This window comes from Atheta coriaria, unplaced genomic scaffold (assembly GCF_025399875.1).
Source record: "Atheta coriaria isolate IRGN ID8LTWV9N9 unplaced genomic scaffold, Caltech_Dcor_3.1 hic_scaffold_2_pilon, whole genome shotgun sequence".
Lineage (NCBI taxonomy): Eukaryota > Metazoa > Arthropoda > Insecta > Coleoptera > Staphylinidae > Dalotia > Dalotia coriaria.
The window spans coordinates 342201-360309 of NW_027045444.1; the positions used below are offsets into that span (position 1 = coordinate 342201).

The following is an 18109-nucleotide window of genomic DNA, read 5'->3' on the forward strand; positions in this document are numbered from 1 at the left end:
TTACTATAACTTTTTATGCAATAATTATTTTGACACAAATTTTGCATGATTAGATAAAGAATTTAATGGAGAATAATTTGTTAAAAATTTTAACACAAATAATTCATCTATTAAAAAGCTATTAATAATTAAATACGAAATTAACTGATTTTGTAAATTTTAGACCGTTATTCTTCACTTAACACATTTTTGTTTAAAAATTTCAAAATTTCTGCGTTTTTTTGCTTTAAAAACGTAAAATTTTAATTAGTTTTATGTTTAAAATGTGAAAAATCACATCGCCACGCTTGACTGTCGGTGATTTAACCGCCGTAACCCTTTTGGCAAACTTCATTATTTCCAAAGTTCTTCGCTTAAATTTCGGCCGTGCTTTACTCGTCATTTTATGTTCCTCGCGGCTGCGAACAAAAGAATCACAGATCGTTTCTCGCTCGGCTTGCATTTCGGTTGTTGTTGTTTCTTGGCGTTCGTTTTTTTTTTGTGTATTTCGAATGCGAATTTGTGGATCGATTCGGGATTTTTTGCGCGCCTCGGAGATTTTATACGCTGCGCGCGTTTAAGAACGCGTAAATCATAAAAAGCGAAAAAACGCTTTAAAAATTCCATTTCGAGCCGGCCGAGAATAACGATCGTAAGCACATTTTTCATTTTTTCGCGCCAACCACTCTCGAAAAAGCCCTCAACTCTTAAAAGCACCAAAATACTGATGCATTGCATCGCGTTGCGTTAAAAAGAACGACCAGTTTTTAATTACGTTGCCAAAATTCTTCGACTTCTTCTTCGTTCTCTCAACTCTGTTTCGTTTATGTGTAGCGTTTATTTTTTTTTCGTTTTGTGTGCCGCTCAAGTGCGCTTTTGTTCGTTTATGCATTTGTTTCCCCGCGAGAATTTTTAATTCCCGCTCCGATTTGTCCGAGACGTCGGCCCGCATTTATATCGGCATATTATTAATTTGCCGATGCGTCCATAACGCCGCAAAAAGCGCATGTGGACGAATTAAAAATTGCGCGCAGCTGGAAAAAACGAATAACTACCGAATACCGAATGTCAAAGAATACTTTTTCGATCGTTCGTTGCTTCATTCTTTGCGATGTTGAGAAGAAAAGGGTTTTAGTGCTTTTTGTGCGTTTAGGACGCTTTGTCGGCGGCGGAATTTGCCGAAATTTGATAAAAAGTCGCACAATACTGCAATTATTATCGTCGATTTCGATGGAAAACAAAAACGTCGAAAATGCATACAAAAACAAACATTTTAAAACATCAAAAATGACGAAATTTATTTTTTTCAATTTTTTGAAATAAAAACCGTGAGAACGTGAGAAAAAGGCTTAAACTTTGAAAATACCCCTTAAAACTCAAAGGGGTGACTTTTTACGATGTTTACCCTTTTTTGCCCCGTAGCATTACTTTTGCTTTCACACATTTCTTTAAATCTCAAAAATACCTTCTTTGGAACACATGTGCGAAAAATCTTTGTTTCCGTCGAAAAAACGCCAAAGAAATAAAAAATAATAATTGAATATCGAATTACTACCTGGCTAACCCTATCGGATTTCTTCAGGTAGACGCGACACACATGGCGTTGCGCATGTTGTGCATATTGTGCAAACAACCCTTCATCCCTTTTCACCCTTTGCTGCTTTTTTTGCGCAATCCTTGGGAACTGTTGGGAATCGTGCGGAATTTAAAAAAGTGAAAATAAAGCAAATAAAGGTGACACACGATTTGAGGTAACCAAACCCCTTTTCAGCTGTATTATAATCATCCCTTAAGAAATTTCAGATATCAGGTAGAAGTTTTAAGCGGAAAAAAATTTGGAAGAAAAATGAATATGGTAATGGTGTAATACGATCGCAGGTAAAATTTGAATTTAGGGATGAAACTGGAAATGAAGAAATTTTGACAAAAAACGTTCACACACAAAGTTGAAAAATTGGTTTAGGATAGGGGATGATCACGAATCCACCAACAAAAATCAACCCTCTAAAAACTTTTTTAAAAGTTTTTTAGAAAAAAATTTTAAAAAAATTGTTTGTTTATAAATTTTGTTTTATTTTCATTAATATAAAACAAAATTTTAATTTTTAGAAAAATATTTTCAGAAAAAAAATTTTTCGAAATTTTTTTCTAAATTTTTGCTAAAAATCAATTTTTTTCCAAAATTTTGCAAAAAATCAATTTTTTCCCAAAATTTTGCCCAAAATTATTTGATTAATGATTGATACTAATGATGAATCACATATGTCACCCCTTAGTTAATCGTCCAAATTCCACCCTTCATCTTTCCTCCGTTTTTTAAACTTTAAACTTTTCTCACAGTTTTTCCAAAAATCCAAAGATTTATCTTGTTTTGGGTATTTTGCAAAATCATCCCTTTTACCGCGATTTTATATCATTTCCTCCACATGAATCAAAGCAGGTACAAGAACTGCGGAAGTAAAAAACTACCCTTAACAAAAAACCAGCACGCTTCAGGTAGTCGTCACCAAATCCTCCCTTAAATTACTCAAAAAAAAAATAACGCGAATGAGGTAAACGTGTGCAAAGAAAGTAAAAGTCGTCGAGTCGTTGTCTACCTGATCTTATTCTTAATCCCAGTTAAAGACCCGTAGGGGTTGAGGGTTAAACTTTAGGAGTAATCTACTCGTAGCTCAAAATCTTTTTTTTCTTTACCTGGAAGATATAGGAAGTAGAAGACCAGGTAAGTAGGTAAGTAGGAACTACCCTTGCTACCCCTCAACCCCCTTAAGGGTAGTATTACTTCCGCATGCTGTTTGAATGCCGTTTAGCACCGGGTTGGATTGCATCACGGCAATGATACCCCGTTTACTTCCTTTTTCTTTTCTTGCTGATTTTTTCTTTGCACCCTTGAAACGTAGGTACATGTGGTATTTCGATATTTGGAGACTTTTGTCATTGCATCTGGGTGTCTGGGTAGTTGGGTAAGACGGGGATACCTTTTCTACCCTTTTTAGGTTCAAGTTGTACGAGTTTTTTGGGAGAAAAATGAAGTAAACTAAAGAGTTTGCGTTTTTTTTTCATACCCACGGTATAGAATGGATTTTTTGGGTAATTCTTGTTTGATTCAGTGGTTTTGGATTACGTGCACACGGTTGGGCATAAAAGTGGTCGAAGTTTATCAATGTAAGGAATTAAATGTTGTCATTCGAGACGATGAAAATGATGTTTGAAAAAGTTCACATGGAATTTAATATTTTTGGAATAATTTAAAAATATTTTTTTATTTTTTCATGAAAAAAAATGCAAAAATTTAAAAAATGAAAAATAAGCTAATTTGAGTAAAATAAATATAACCTAATTTAACCTAACATAACCTCACTTAAATTAACCTAACTTAACCTAACCTCTTCTAACCTAACTTTATCTAACCTAACCTTCTCCATTTTCCAATAAAAACCTAACCAAAATAAAAAATATTCACTTTTTTCAAATTTTTCACTTTTCCGCTGTTTTCCCAGTGATTTCAACGCTGGAAAATTTTAGAAGTGAGTATAGACACCTATTACCTATGCGCAGTGACCTGAAGCGCATTCCCAATGATCCCACAACATCAGAAACCACCGAAATTGTGCGATGCGCAAATGCGCGTTTACAGCACGCGGCGAAACACTCGACGCCCATTGGAATCTCGCGCAATTTGCCGAAAAACGCCGCGGCGCACCGCATCGTGCAATTCGCGCGAATCGCGCATCGCGTTTCGGAGCTCCACCTCCAAAAATCAACATGTACACATTCAACAATGTAGCTACACACACACAAAATAAAATTCTATATTTATAAAAGCAAAAAATTAAATTTTTCGGAAAATAAAATAAAATTTCAAAATTTAAGAATTACGAATTATTCACATTTTAGGTTAGTTATAACTTCGTAGACTAAAAACTTTTTTCAAAAATAAAATTTTTTTCCCAAAAAATTTTTTTTCCAAAAATTTGAAATTTTTTTAGAATAAAAGAAAAATTAAACAAACCTGATAATTAAACTGACATAAAACTTAATATTTATCTCCCATGTCCACTTAAACTAAATTCCATCTAAAAATATCAAAATACTAATTTTTTGACAAAATAATTTTCGAAAAAATAAAAAAAAACTCCAATAAAAACCAAGTTCCTATCAACTTTTGCGTGAAAAAGACGGAAAATATTCCCGAATGTGTTGCCCGAGGAAGTACGCAGTACAATACGAATGAGGAGTTTTAATAAACCCAGGGTTACCACCACTCCCAGTCCACCAACCGCCCGAGTAGTCCTCGGGAGGCAGGCGGAGAGCGATTCTCCCGTCGCAGCAACTTCGGAACTTCACCAGCGTCAGTCGGTCGTCGAGCTGCCCGTGGAGCGTTTCGAGCCGCTCGCGCACGCACACGAGTCGCGCAAGACGCAAATTTCGACTTATTTACAACTCTAAATTACCACAAACAACAACAACGACCATAGGACTCTTCTCACGTTCATTTCCCTAGTTGTAATACAGATTAAAACACTCGCAGTGCTGTACAATTCAAGTGATCACAGTGCCCCAGTGCGTATAGTTTAATAATTCAAGTGTAAAGTGATAAACTTTTATTCCAAGGACACAGGAACAAGGAACATTACCACTGGAGTTATCACAAGGTGAATATTTTTAACTTAAATCATTTTATTACCGATTTTTATTCATTTTTTGGCGAAATAAAAGAAAACAAAATCCCGCATTGTGTTCAATATTCAATAGTTTTATAGGAGATTGTGCGCTCAATTAAAATTGTAATTTATTGAAACTTCCTCATTGTAGTACCGCATTAATTATGCATCCAACAAAAGGCACTAAAACCACTTGAATAATATCTCGAAATTAAAATAATGCAAATCACAAAATAAATTAATTACTTACACGGACTTATCGATTTGCAGCGTGTGACTCTTTGCCCCCTTCGCGAAAAATCTTGGTGTTTTTAATTAAATCACGCACACGAGGCGCAAATTAATTTCGGATGCGATTTTTTTTGTAATAATTAAAACAATAGCTAATTATTGCGCTACGTCGATGTAAATTCAATATTTTATGCTATGGGTGTTATGTGGAAAGTGTAATGTTTAAACGGATTACTATATTATTATTTATTGTCGATTGCGTGCGTATTTATTGCATTTTGTTTGATTTTCTGCGACGTTGGCGATTTCGGCGCGGCACGCAATGTATGTCAACGGATTTTTATGATTACTCAACGTGCATGGCGTGTTACAATTCGATATTGTTAATACTCGGCAGTATTAACTAATCGTGGATAGTTTGCAAAAAATTTGATGCGTTTTGAGGCATTTTCATAGGTGTTATAAAGTTTTTTAAGAAAAAATGAAGTTTTATTACTTTTTTAATTAAAACCGTGATAATTGAGAAACTACTGATAATAATTAGGTAAAAATTTGTATACATATGAAAGGGTTTATTGTTTATGTGTGTGGCAAATTTCATGTGAATTGGTTGATTAGTTTTATTGTTATTAATAATTAAAGATATTGATTTGGAAAAAAATTACAAATATTTCTTTTTTCTTTTTTACATTCGAATAACTTTTAAACTACTAGTGACATTTGTTTCAAAATTGCAACATTTATTAATAAACTAATTAAGAATTGTTTTATGTTGATTTCGTAAAAGTTATTAAAATAGTCTGGGTGTTCCACGAAAAAAACTAAATGATTTCAATTTTTAATTTTATTAAAACTTTTTTTTTTAAATTGTTAATAACTTTTAAAGTAATTAATTAATATTTACCAAATTCACCAAATATGTATACAATGTGATTAAGAATATTTGTCGCAAATTTTATTAAAATCTACCAAATATTTTTTGTTTTATTTGAATTAAACTGAACAAAATTTTTGCGAAAAAATCATTTCTGACTTTTAAATGTTTGTAACTTGGTAAATATTAAATCCAACCAATTCAAAATCTCACACCATATAAATAATCTTATACTAAACAAATCCTACAAAAATTATAAACTTTCCTTTATTACTTTTCTTATAATCCACGAAAGAAACAAATATTGAAACAATCGCGCCTGTAATTGTTTAATGATCATTTTCCTGCGAGAAAAGCACTAATTAAACACTGTTTGCACATATTGCGTATGTACGTAAACTTGTAACAACAGCTCGCTGAAAGTTTCGGCGCGTTTCGTCGTCTTTTATGGCAGCAAACTTGGCGGCGCGGTTAGAAGTCGCGGAAAGCGCGCGCCGAACAAATTTGTTTTACAAAGTCGGAAAAGCGCTCCGCCACAAAGCAGCGAATAATTTTACTACTGTTTATCCACCGAGAATATCAGCACCCAAGTATATTTTTCACTTTTGTGTACTTAAGCTACTTTTTCCAGCGAAAACATGATTTTATTTTTGTCGCTAAAGAATAAAAAGCAAACGTCAATTCATTTTTATATAAATTTTTCGAAAATAAATTCAAAAAGTATTCAACTTGTGATTGATGATAGAGTGGCTAGCGGCAATAATCCACATCTACATAACTTCGGTTTTCTTTCACGTCGCATCCTTTTTTACGTCTGGCTCAAATTAATATTTCAATATTTCTTAACAAAGTAAAGAAGGCGCACCACCGATATATTAATGCGTATGCACCGACGTCTCGGATCGACGAAAAAGGTTGAAAAAAACGCGATGAGATATGAAAAGAGTTGAAGACGTTCCACTCCTTCTTCAGCTTCGTCTGTGGCTGTGGATGCGGCGATGCGTTCGGAACCCTATGGCCTGATTAATGATGCATTCAACAATGCCACAACATGGCACGGCCCGTGACCCGACAACAACCAGAGCTGCCCATGCGGTCGACGGGATGAACAGCATTTTTATACAAATCCCAGCTAAATGAAAATCATTTCATTTCACTTGCTGTGGGTACGGATGAAGTATTAAAGTTTAATTTACAGAAATTCAAAGGGTTGCTTTGAAGGGCGATTACTCAAAATCTATCCATGCGATTTATAGAAAAATTTACACGTTTATCAAGAGGGTTGTCAACTGTTACCTGATTTAATTTTAAAGTGATTAATTTATTTTGAAAACCGTTTTCCTGAAAAATCGTGAGAAACCTTTTTTAACTTTCTAATCTATGAAATTGTTATATTAATTGCTTCTAATTAGTAGAAAACGTGGTGGATTGTATTGAAATTTTGCAAATGTGTTGTTTATTAGTTATTTTATATATAAACAAAATGTGGATATTATGCGACAAGTAGTTTTTGCGTTATAATTGTTTAAAGTTGATTTATAATATTTTCAAAATTGAAACTCTGTCAAAATTTTTTAATTTGATAATTGTCGCATAAAATCTACAAAAATTACTTTAAAGCGATGAAAAATCGTGGACATACAGCTATTAATATTGTTTATATGTTTATAGAATATGCAAATAATCGTAGTTATAGTTTCATAGTTACAATCAAATAAAATTGACCAAGAATAAAGAATATTTGACTACGTTTTTTCGATTGGAACGATAAATAATTATTTATAACTCGTGGAATATTAATTGAAATTAATTAAGATTTTGAATATAGCTTTTTAATTAGTTTATATATACTTATGCAAAATTTGAATAAAATATGTTTAGTAGTTTTGCAGTTATACCTAGTTAAAGTTGATTAATCATTTTTAAAAATTTTTCATTTTAGACAAATTGTTTTTTCTTCTATATTTTCTTATAAAATCGTCAAAACTTATTTTACATGCATTAAATTTTAAATATTTGAAGATAATAATATATTAAATGAATATACTGAATTTGATTAAAATTGATCAAATAGTTTTACTGTTATTATCAATCAAAGTAAACAATTATTCAATTTTCTTCAATAACGATTTTTTTAATAAAATTCGTCGTAATTACAACAAATTAATCTTTACACCCTTAAAATTACCCATGTAGATAGTTGATGAACACATTTACGCATGTATAAAATTTGAATAAAATATCTTAACTAGTTTGGGTGTTACAAGCTGTCAAAGTCGTGTTATCACCGAATTAATGTCCGTAATTTATCAACGCGTGTAAATTATGTAAAAAGTATAAAAAATCTAAATCGATTTGCATAAATCAGCGATAATCTCGCGCTCCGGCTCGCAACAACTTAATTATATAGGTGATACAGATTTACGCAATTTAACGAACACCGAACGGTAAAAAGCGTGCGTCGACATTAATAATAATTTTATTTCATTTCGAATTTTGAAATCGGCGTTTGTTAATAATACCTCTCGACAACAACAAGAGCAGATAGAAAACAGAAGTCAACGTCGAAAAAAGCCCATCGGCTAATAAGTTATAGTTTGTAGTTGAAACACACATTTTTGGTTCAGTTTCGGCGTTTGGTCCACGGCAATAAACTAGTTTTCTACTACACGCCGAAAATTTTTGATTAAAATAAATTATAGACGCTCTCTGCGCTCGCGCACACAGCTTAAAACATCTCGCAGTCTAAGATGATTAATATTCCAGATGTTGCTGGTGTATGTGTGTATGTGTGTTGCGTAGTTCGGTTCAACTTTTTTTCGAGTTTTACGGTTTTTTGTTCGCTGTGTGTTGGTTTTAATGCGTTTAATGATTTTTATGATTTGTAACGATTCCGAACGCGTGGAAAGATCAATGAACGAGCTTCGAACGATGTGTTTTTATGTTGTTTTCGGGTGTTTTGGGCCGCTGTGGAATGTCATCTCTCAGTGTGTGTGTTCGTTTTGACCGAGATTGAGATTTTTATGCGATTTTAAGAGGACTTTTCAAACGCGCGTTTAATGTGTTAATTTGTCGTTGCGACACGAGACTTTGGCCAACAAATTGGTGAATAACTCCAAAGATATTGATCACAACTAGTTTAACTTTGGTAGATGTTTAAAGTGACTAATTGGGAACATTTCGAGAAAATTTTAAACATTTTTATCGATTAGTTTAGGTTTTATCACTGAAAATATGTAATAAATTACAATTGGTGCGAAAATAAAAATATGTTTTTAGTAAATTATTAATTACTCGAAAACTATTAGCACTATAGTAACAAATCTTTGATATAATATTCTTAATTAAATTATACATCTACTCACGAAATGAATATTTTGATATCATTATTGCAAAAAAGTTATAAACAATTAAAATTTGAATTGAAAAAATTTCCAACTTTAAGAAAACAAGTCGATAACAATTGATAAAAAACACTTATCAATAAAATATTTTATATTTATAAAGAGTAATTAACCCTCTATAGAATTCCAAAGAAATAATAATAATAAATTTAATAGTTTTTGAGTTATTTATAAATAACTATAATAAAAGCAGGATAATAAAAGCTTTCGTCTGTCGCCGCGACATTTAAATTATATTATTAATTAATTTAAATCAATGCAGATTTTTTTATTGCGTCTCTTGTCTTTTGTTTCAAGTGGAACACGCTCAGCTTATTAAAACAGCATGAACCGTTTCGAATGCGAAACGCGAATGCAAATCGTGCGTTTATGCATTTTCTAAGCGACAGCGCCGCCATTATTTTCATAAATTCCATATTCCACATCGCGCTATAATAATAATAATAATAATAACAATATGATAGGTCGGCCATATTTGCGCGGCGCGCATATATTTCATTTATATACGCGTGCGTGTATAAATAAAATTCAATTGTTTCCTTGACTTTAATTGAAATTCATAAATAAACTTGCAATGGCAAAAAAATAATCACCGGCTAAAAATTGAAGCTCTCCGATTTTACTTTAACGTCATTAATTTTTATGTGATATTATGGATGTTTTTAATCGCGTCACTCGGGCTGCGTTTGTTTGATTGCCGGCGCGAAGGGAACGAGGCGTGTAAACGAGCAACAAGTAGTCGCCGGATTGTTTTTTGCGCATTCCGCGCATACGCAAAGCTCTAAGCTCGCTGCGCATGCGTGGTGAGAAGAAGACGCCATCAAGCGCGTTTATTACCGCATTATTATTACCGTGCTGGGTGAGTTTGAAGAGTTGCGGAACAAATGAGGCGACGTGCACGCGTTTTACGCCATCTAGTGATCTCTTGGTGTGGGTTAGTTTTTTTTCGTTTGTTGAAATTATTTTATTCTTGCTGCGTTATTTATTATTTACTGTTTATCGCCGACGGAATTATTATTTATTTCGTAAGCTGTCATTTGTTTTATGATTGCTCGGGTGCGCATCGACGTTTAATATCGCTCGTAAATAATGAACTTTTATGTCAGCATAACTCACGCGCGAAGGGAAGAACATGGCGGATGGTAAAATATCACTAAAAATTAATATGCCTAGAAAATAGTTTTTGTATTTTTAAATTATGGTTGAGGTAATTATTATACTCATTTTATTTTATTCCAAGTTTTAGTTTTTTTTCCTAAAAATTTTTGGATTTTTTTTTCAAAATTAAATTACGTCTATACTATAATAATTAGCAAACAATTTCACTAAAATAAAAGTATTGCAATTAACTAAACTTTATATTACCAAAATATAAAAAATAATAACTTTTTTTTTTCATTTTGCAAAAAATTTTTCCCAAAAAATTTTTTTTAAATCAAATTCTGCCAAAACTACTGACAATACAAGAAAATTTTACTAAAATAAATTGTTTGTAATAATCTAAGCTATATATTCCGCTTTTTAAATATTAAAAACAAAAAGTTTTAGTTTTTTTCCCAAATTTTTTTGGATTTTTTTTTTCAAAACTAAATTACGCCTGAACTATTATAATTATCAAAAAATTTCACTAAAATAAAAATATTGTAATTAACTAAACTTCATATTACCAAAATATTAAAAATAATCATCATTTTTTTAATTTTGCAAAAAATTTTTCCCAAAAAAAAAAAAGAAATTAAAAATCAAATTCTGCCAAAACTACAATCAATACAAGAAAATTTTACTAAAATAAATTGTTTGTAATATTTCAAACTATACAATCCGCTTTTTAAATATTAAAAATATGAAGTTTTATTTTTCACCCCCTTTTGGGGGTGAGTCCACACGTGATTATTATCCGCTGGCGATCGTAATGATAAATTTCTTTCGTTTTGAATCAATTTTTTGTGTTCTTTGTGTCTGTGTGTCTCACAATAAAAAAAATAATCATATAAAAGTATGGCGTATGCAAATGAGAATAATTTTGGGGTGTGTTCGAAGCACATAGCACATGGCCTATTGGAATATGCAAATTTTGCTTCTTTTATCCCTCTTATCGTCCACCCCTTTTGCTGCCATCTCCGATACGGATTCTTAAAAAATAAAACACTAAAAAACCACCCAAAGGGTGCCAGTCGAATCGCAGAGGGTAGTTTTTCGTAATTCTCTACCCTTGCCGAAAACAGCGCTTTGTTCGAGATGTTTGACGCCATTTTTAATATTACTCATTTCGGTTTTTAACTCGTGTGAGATTTGCTTTGAGCTTTTGTGTGTGTCAAGTTTTACGATAGTGGCGACGAGCAGCATAACAATTGCAATTATGATCGTTGGCGTTTGCATACGATTTTTTCGTTAATGAATAATGAGCGTATCCTTGCACCCCTCAGTTTTTATTTGCATTTTGTGAACCGCCGTGGGCTATGTGGATGCATCATGCGTCGTTGTCTGATGTGTGCGGAATATGTGAGAGCGTAAAATATAAAAAGTTAGCCAAGGTCGTAAATCATTTTTCATTTTTCGTTGATGCGTTTGTTCGTGCTCCTTGGAGCTGCGAGCTTGGAAAGCTTTCCAGAGGCTGGGAGTGAAAAGGGTTCATTTGCATAAATGTGTAATACGTTCAGACAAGTACAGACTTGACCAAAAATATAGTATTTCTGGTTTTAAAAAATATATTAAAAAAATATAATAATTTGCTAAAATGTATTTTAATTGTTTTTTTAATTGCAGGAATGATTGAATGTTGGGTGTAATGGCAACTGTCACTACCGGTCTCTTGTCGCCGAATTCCTATGGGCTAAATACAGGTAAGAAAAAAATTGCAAAAAATTTAAAATTTTAGAAAAAATTTTTGAATTTTCAAAACTATTTACAAAACTAAATTATATAATCCAAAGTCATTATATTTAGGATAATTTCTTTAGTTTTCTTAAATAATTTATTAAAAATTACTTTTTTAAATTTTTCAAATTTTTGAAAATTTTGAAATTCCAAAACCATTTAACAGCTAAACTAAAGATAATTTGATAAAATTTTTTTTAAATATTATCTTTGGAATAAAGTAAACTACGAATGCGATTGAAAAAAATCTATTTTTCAAATTTTTTAAAAAGTTTTCAAAAATTTGTAAAATTTTTAAAACTTTTATAAGACAAAAATATACGAGATAGAACAATATTTTTCAGTTAATAATTTAGCAGACATGCAATTAATCAAATTCAATTTATTTTAATTTTTTTTTAATTTGAAAATTTTCAAATTTTCAAACATCTTCTACATTAATAAATTTTTCAAATAATTCACTAAATGAATCATTTATAATATGAAATGGTTCTTCTTCTTGAGAATTTCGATTTGTTGAAATATTTTTGTCTTCAAGATATTCCTTCATCTTCTCTAATCTTTTCAACATTCTATTCTTGACAATAACAATCCTTGCACATTTTATAAACTTATTCAGTGTTCTATACCGTTTTATCCATGCATCTATGATGAGTTTGTGTTTTGGTTCTTTAACATCATTTTGTACAATTTTCTCAGAGATTTCTTCCTCTTCTTCATTGATTTGCATAGAATTTTCTGATTCAGTATCCTGTCCCAAGTTATTCGCAATTATTGCAGGACGAAGTATCCTTGTTCTTGTTTTAGTTCCTCTTACACAACAAATCGGTAATTCATCTTCATAAGGAATAAAATCAAATGACATTTCTTTATCCGTCTCGATATCAAGTTTACTCCCATTTGAAATGAGGACCTTTTCGTTTTTCTGCCGATAAATCTCACAACATTTAATAAACTGTTGTCTTTTCATATTATACTGCTTTAAGGACTCATCACGATATAATCCTGATGGTAGTCGAATGTCATTTGAAGGTCGTTCGGTGATTTGTTTTGCTAGAATCGCTTTATTCACTTCGTGCTGATTTAAAGGACGAGATATTTGTCTAGACATTATTTAAATGATTTTTTGTGTTTATTACAGAACAAGCGGTCAAAATGGCCGCCACGTCAGACGAGTACGACGATAATCCGTACGATGGCGCACGTTTCACCGCGTCACAATCCAGCGACTCAGAGCCGGACACCAGTGCCACCTGTTACCGCCTCGCCACACCAACCGAAACAGTACCCGCTAACAACAAGCGCAACAAACGGAAAAACTTCGAACCGCGCTGCACGAACATAACCTTCTCAGACGCGGAAAACGAAGACACTCTACACCTAGCAATTAATAACAATAATAATAAAAACAGACGGAAAACAACCGCGCGTAAAATTATACATAATCCACAACAGAGTAATTTCTATCCGATGGATTTGACGAAAAACGAGAGCGAATCTCAGAGCGACGGTAGTAATTCAGATGATGCTGATGAAGAGTCGCCAAGTCGCCATTTTGATAGCTTTCACACCCAAGACAACGAAAATGAACATGAAAATGAAAACAATGAAGATAATGAGGAGGAAAACTCGAATTCGGGTGAAGATACCGATGATAAACCAGCGAATAATTTTTCCATACATAACTTATCAAAGAGTTCGACAACGCCGGACTTTCAACAGTTGGCGGCGGCGGCTGCGGCAGCTAGTTATCATGCGCAGCATGCGTTGTTGAATGCTGCCGCGAATGGAGGCGTTGCGAATGGCCCAGGTGTGGATATGCGGGAGTATGCTATGAATACCATGCGTGAGTTGTTGGGGATTTACGGACTTACATCGGAAGTTGCTGAGAGTATCACGCGACAGTTGCCTATCGCTGCGTTTACTTCAGGTGAGCAAAAAAAGATTTTTTTTAGAAAAAATTAAATTGCGGCTGAATAAGGATATATATTGAAAAATGTTACTAAAATAAATTATTTGTATTTAATTCGTCTAGCGGAAAAAAATATTTTGAATTTAAAAAAATTAAGTTTTGGAAAATTTTGATTTTTTTGCAAAAAATTTTTGCAAATCAAATTATGCATAAACTACTCATTTTATAAAAAAAATTTACTTAAATAAATTGTTTGGTTTTTTCTAATTTATAGATTAGAATTTAAAAAAAAAATTTGAAAAAAAAATTTTTTGGGAAAATTTTTTGAAAAAAAAAAATTAAAATTTTGAAAAAAGTGATTTTTGGTTAAAAAAAATTCACAAAATTAATTTTTTTCAATTTACAAATCAAAAAACATCACTTTCTGATTTGAAAAAAAATTTAAATTCATAAACATTAAACATAAAAAATAGAAATCTGTAATTTCTCGTCGGTAAACAATGATGGCGTCGATGCGCGCACTTTCTCAAGGTTTTTTCTCTCTCAAAGTAATCATAATCACAAGCATAAAGTTATTTTGAAGATATTCGTAATACTTTTCCTGCCGAAATATTATTCCTCAACGGTGAGTTGTGACTTTGTCGAGTGGCCCGCACCGAAAATAATTACATTTATCAACAAACCGACGCGTCCGTTGTGTTGACACAACGAATTCAACTAATTCTTGCCTAAACACTATCCATGAAGAAAAAAATAACTTATACATAACTCAGCCGAGTTTCAAAGTTAAAACTCAATTGCTTATAACTTAACTTAAGTCCTAGCAGTGGTGTTCAGTTGACTTAACCTAACTTCTCGCCAGCATCTTGAGTTATTCGATGTAAAAATGTATAATTTTGTTTTTTGACGTGACTTCGGTTTAGTAGAAAAATCTTAAACATCTTAAAATGCTTAAATAAACACCGCATGCGCGTCAGCAACAACTGAGTTCGCTTTTTTTATTGATTCAAGTGTTTCTCTCACCATTTTGTTTACCGATCGCTTGTTGCTGTGCTGGTGTTCGTTCGAAATATGAATTTAAACTTTTTTTAGCTTTTGACAGCAATAAAAAACACTAATCATCATAATCAAATTATTGCATACGGAAAACATGACTTAAGTTAAGTCATGCTTTTAAAATATTAGAAAATGAAAAATATTTTTTTTGTGACTTAAGTGTTGTTGATTTAAGTCATTTGAGAGGCATAATTGCGTGTGAAAACTATTCATACTCGAGAAGTGAACTTAAGTAGCGTCATATTTTTTTGTTTTTTCAATTTACTTAAAACTAAAACGAAAACTTGACTTAAGCGTTCGTAAATGTTTAGCGCACGCATAGAAACATTGAATACAAAGCCATATTTTCGGGTAATTAACAGAGTGAGGAAGCTCGCATCGTGCAGCGAGAAAAATCGTGACTAAGCACTCGCGTAATTAGTCGAAAGTAATTAATTTTGAAATTTTTTACATTTGTTATCGGTTAACAATCTTGAAAAACCCAAAAATTAAAAAATTAAAATTTAGCTTTTTATACAGAGCGTAGGTATATTTATAAAAATAAAAATAAAATTTATTTTAACACTCTGTATATTATATCGTGTTATGTAAATGAACACATGTTGCACATGTTCTATTTTCTTAATTTTTTTGTTCAATTTTTTTCGTGTGTGTGTGTAATATGTAACATTTGTTGGATTTGTTTCTCTCTCGACGAGAGAAGAGAATAAATGGAACATTCGGACAGAAACAAATGTGCTCGAACGCCATGCGCATTCTTGAACGGCGCGCGCGCGGCAAGACAAAAGCTCATAGACAACGCAAACGCCAAAAACTCAAATGAGCTTTTCGTGTAATTTTGAGCGAAAAGCGCATGGGGTTATTATTATACCTACGCGGAATTAATTTTCATGATGTTTTGCTTATACTCGTTAAAATGAAACTAAATTTTTTAGTTTTTTGTCAATTACTCGTAAACAAATTGCGTTATCATCATTATTTTTTCATATACTTATTCTGGGGTTAATTGAGTATCTATTTTGATATTAATATTGGTTGGTATTGTTTTAGGTGTAGAATTATAAGGAAAAATAATACAGTTTTTTTTAAATTTAAGTTAATTTTTTGTTTATTTTAAGAACGAAATGAGTTATAATGATCATTTTTTCAGAAATATTTGAGTTATAAAATTATGTATCATATCTAAGCAAGAATGCTTTATAATTTGCTTTATATACAGAGTAATTCAGAAAAAAACAAAAAAATTTCAAACGATTTCTTATTTTAGTAATAACTTTTTAATTACGTTATCAATTACAATAATTTTTTATTGATAATATGTAGAATTTAACTGCGAATAATTTACACTTTCAACAATAATTATACCTCTACCCGTTTTCGAGTAATTCATCAAAAACTAAGAAAAACCATGAAAAAATAATTCGAAATTTTCTGTTTACTTTTATTTCTTTTTCTTTTTTTGTAAGGAATTTCGATTTAAACTTGAATTTTAAAAAGTATGCAGACATATTCTTCATCATCTTCGTCTTCGACTTCGCCTTCATCTTAATTTTCATCTTCATCATAAGCTCCTTCTTCTTTTTTCGACTTTATTTTTGATTCGGTTATGTAGTTGCTTGTTTTCTCGGGCTCCCAAGCGCGGTAAAGAGGCTGGAAGGAGCGAAGGATGACGAGGGAGGAGAGCATATCTCGAGATTTATTAAAACCGATGACTCGACGTTTTACACAATCGACAATCAACACGAAATCGAGAAATGCTCCAACTCCTTTCAATTTAAATAACAAAAATGAACGAGAGAAAAAAAAAACGCATAAAAATCAGAGATTCATCAAATAAAACACGATACATTTTATAATTAATGATAGTAGACGTATACAGGTAGTTAATTTGTAATTTGTCACATCATTGTCTTATAGAATAATAATTTTTATCGTGTTTTTTTTCTTTTGTTTTGAAAATGAAACATTGGAATAATTAGAATTATTCTTTTATTTCGAGTTTTCTGTTGTGTTGTGTATTTGTATGCGTATGGAAATAAAGAAAACTAATGAAAAATTATTAATGAATGCACGGCATTGACGGATTGATGAATCGTCCTTGCGAGCGCGCGCCACGTGGCGCGCAATCCTTTTTCACAACCGGACACAATAGCACTCCGCACCCCATGTCGCGACACAACAACGCAAACAACACGAAAAAATTCATTTCAATTTCAATCTATATCCACTAAGTCAATTTTTCATTTCACACAGCATAAGAAATTAGAATATTAGTAATTAATCATCGGCTTAATCAGTCGCTTTGTACATAACCTATAATTTTAATATTTTAATTAAAACCGAGACATAAATTTCGACTTTTTTCGAGAACATCCCCGATTAAATAATGATCTATAGGATGAAAAAGAACACGAAACTAAAAATGGGTTTAACGCTCTCACAATTCATCCTCGGCTGAAGAATAATGCCCCAAAGGCATTATACTCATTCCAATGAAATGAAAAATGAGTTTTAACCAGATAAAAACCGAAAAATATTCGAGTTTTAAAAATGCTTCATCAATAGAACTATAATTATTTATTTCGTTTTTGTTTGCAGGTCAAATGTTGGAAAGTTTATCACTGCATCAACTAGGCAACCAACAACACACGCAGCCATTACAACAGCAGCAACAGAATGCCTCGGGTAGTCAAACCCCGCCAAGTCAGCCACCCACACCACCCTCAACACCGTTATCACCGAAAACCCCTTCGGCATCGTCGATCTCCTCCGTATCACATCTTTCGCACTTGAGTAACTTGGCGTCCAGTTTGAATAATTCCGTTAATAACATTCCAAACATCCCTAGCTCTATCCCGAATATTCCTAATGTTACTATCACTACCAGTGCGGGTAATACACCCTCTCCGTTGAATTTGATGTCTGTGAAAAAGAATCGAAGAATATTATCAGTGGAGGCGGCGGTGGTGGTAGTAGTGCTGGTGGAAGCAACAGGTTCCTCACAGGGGCTGTTACACCGACCAATGGTAATACAAGTACTCCACTCGGGGGCGGCGGTGGTGTTGGTGCGCATTCGTCGCTTTCACCCCAATCGGCTGCGTTGAATCTGTCT

At 32.3% G+C, this 18109-nt stretch overlaps 1 protein-coding gene across 1 annotated transcript; it reads left to right on the forward strand.

Moving 5' to 3' along the window:
* The first annotated feature begins 4325 nt into the window (after positions 1-4325).
* Positions 4326-18101, forward strand: LOC135801305 (GATA zinc finger domain-containing protein 10-like). Its single transcript, XM_065314743.1, has 4 exons — positions 4326-4634; positions 11919-11995; positions 13171-13959; positions 17596-18101. The coding sequence occupies exons 2-4, from the start codon at positions 11929-11931 to the stop codon at positions 18099-18101; spliced, it is 1362 nt and encodes a 453-aa protein (XP_065170815.1). The 5' UTR covers positions 4326-4634; positions 11919-11928.
* Positions 18102-18109: the final 8 nt, after the last annotated feature.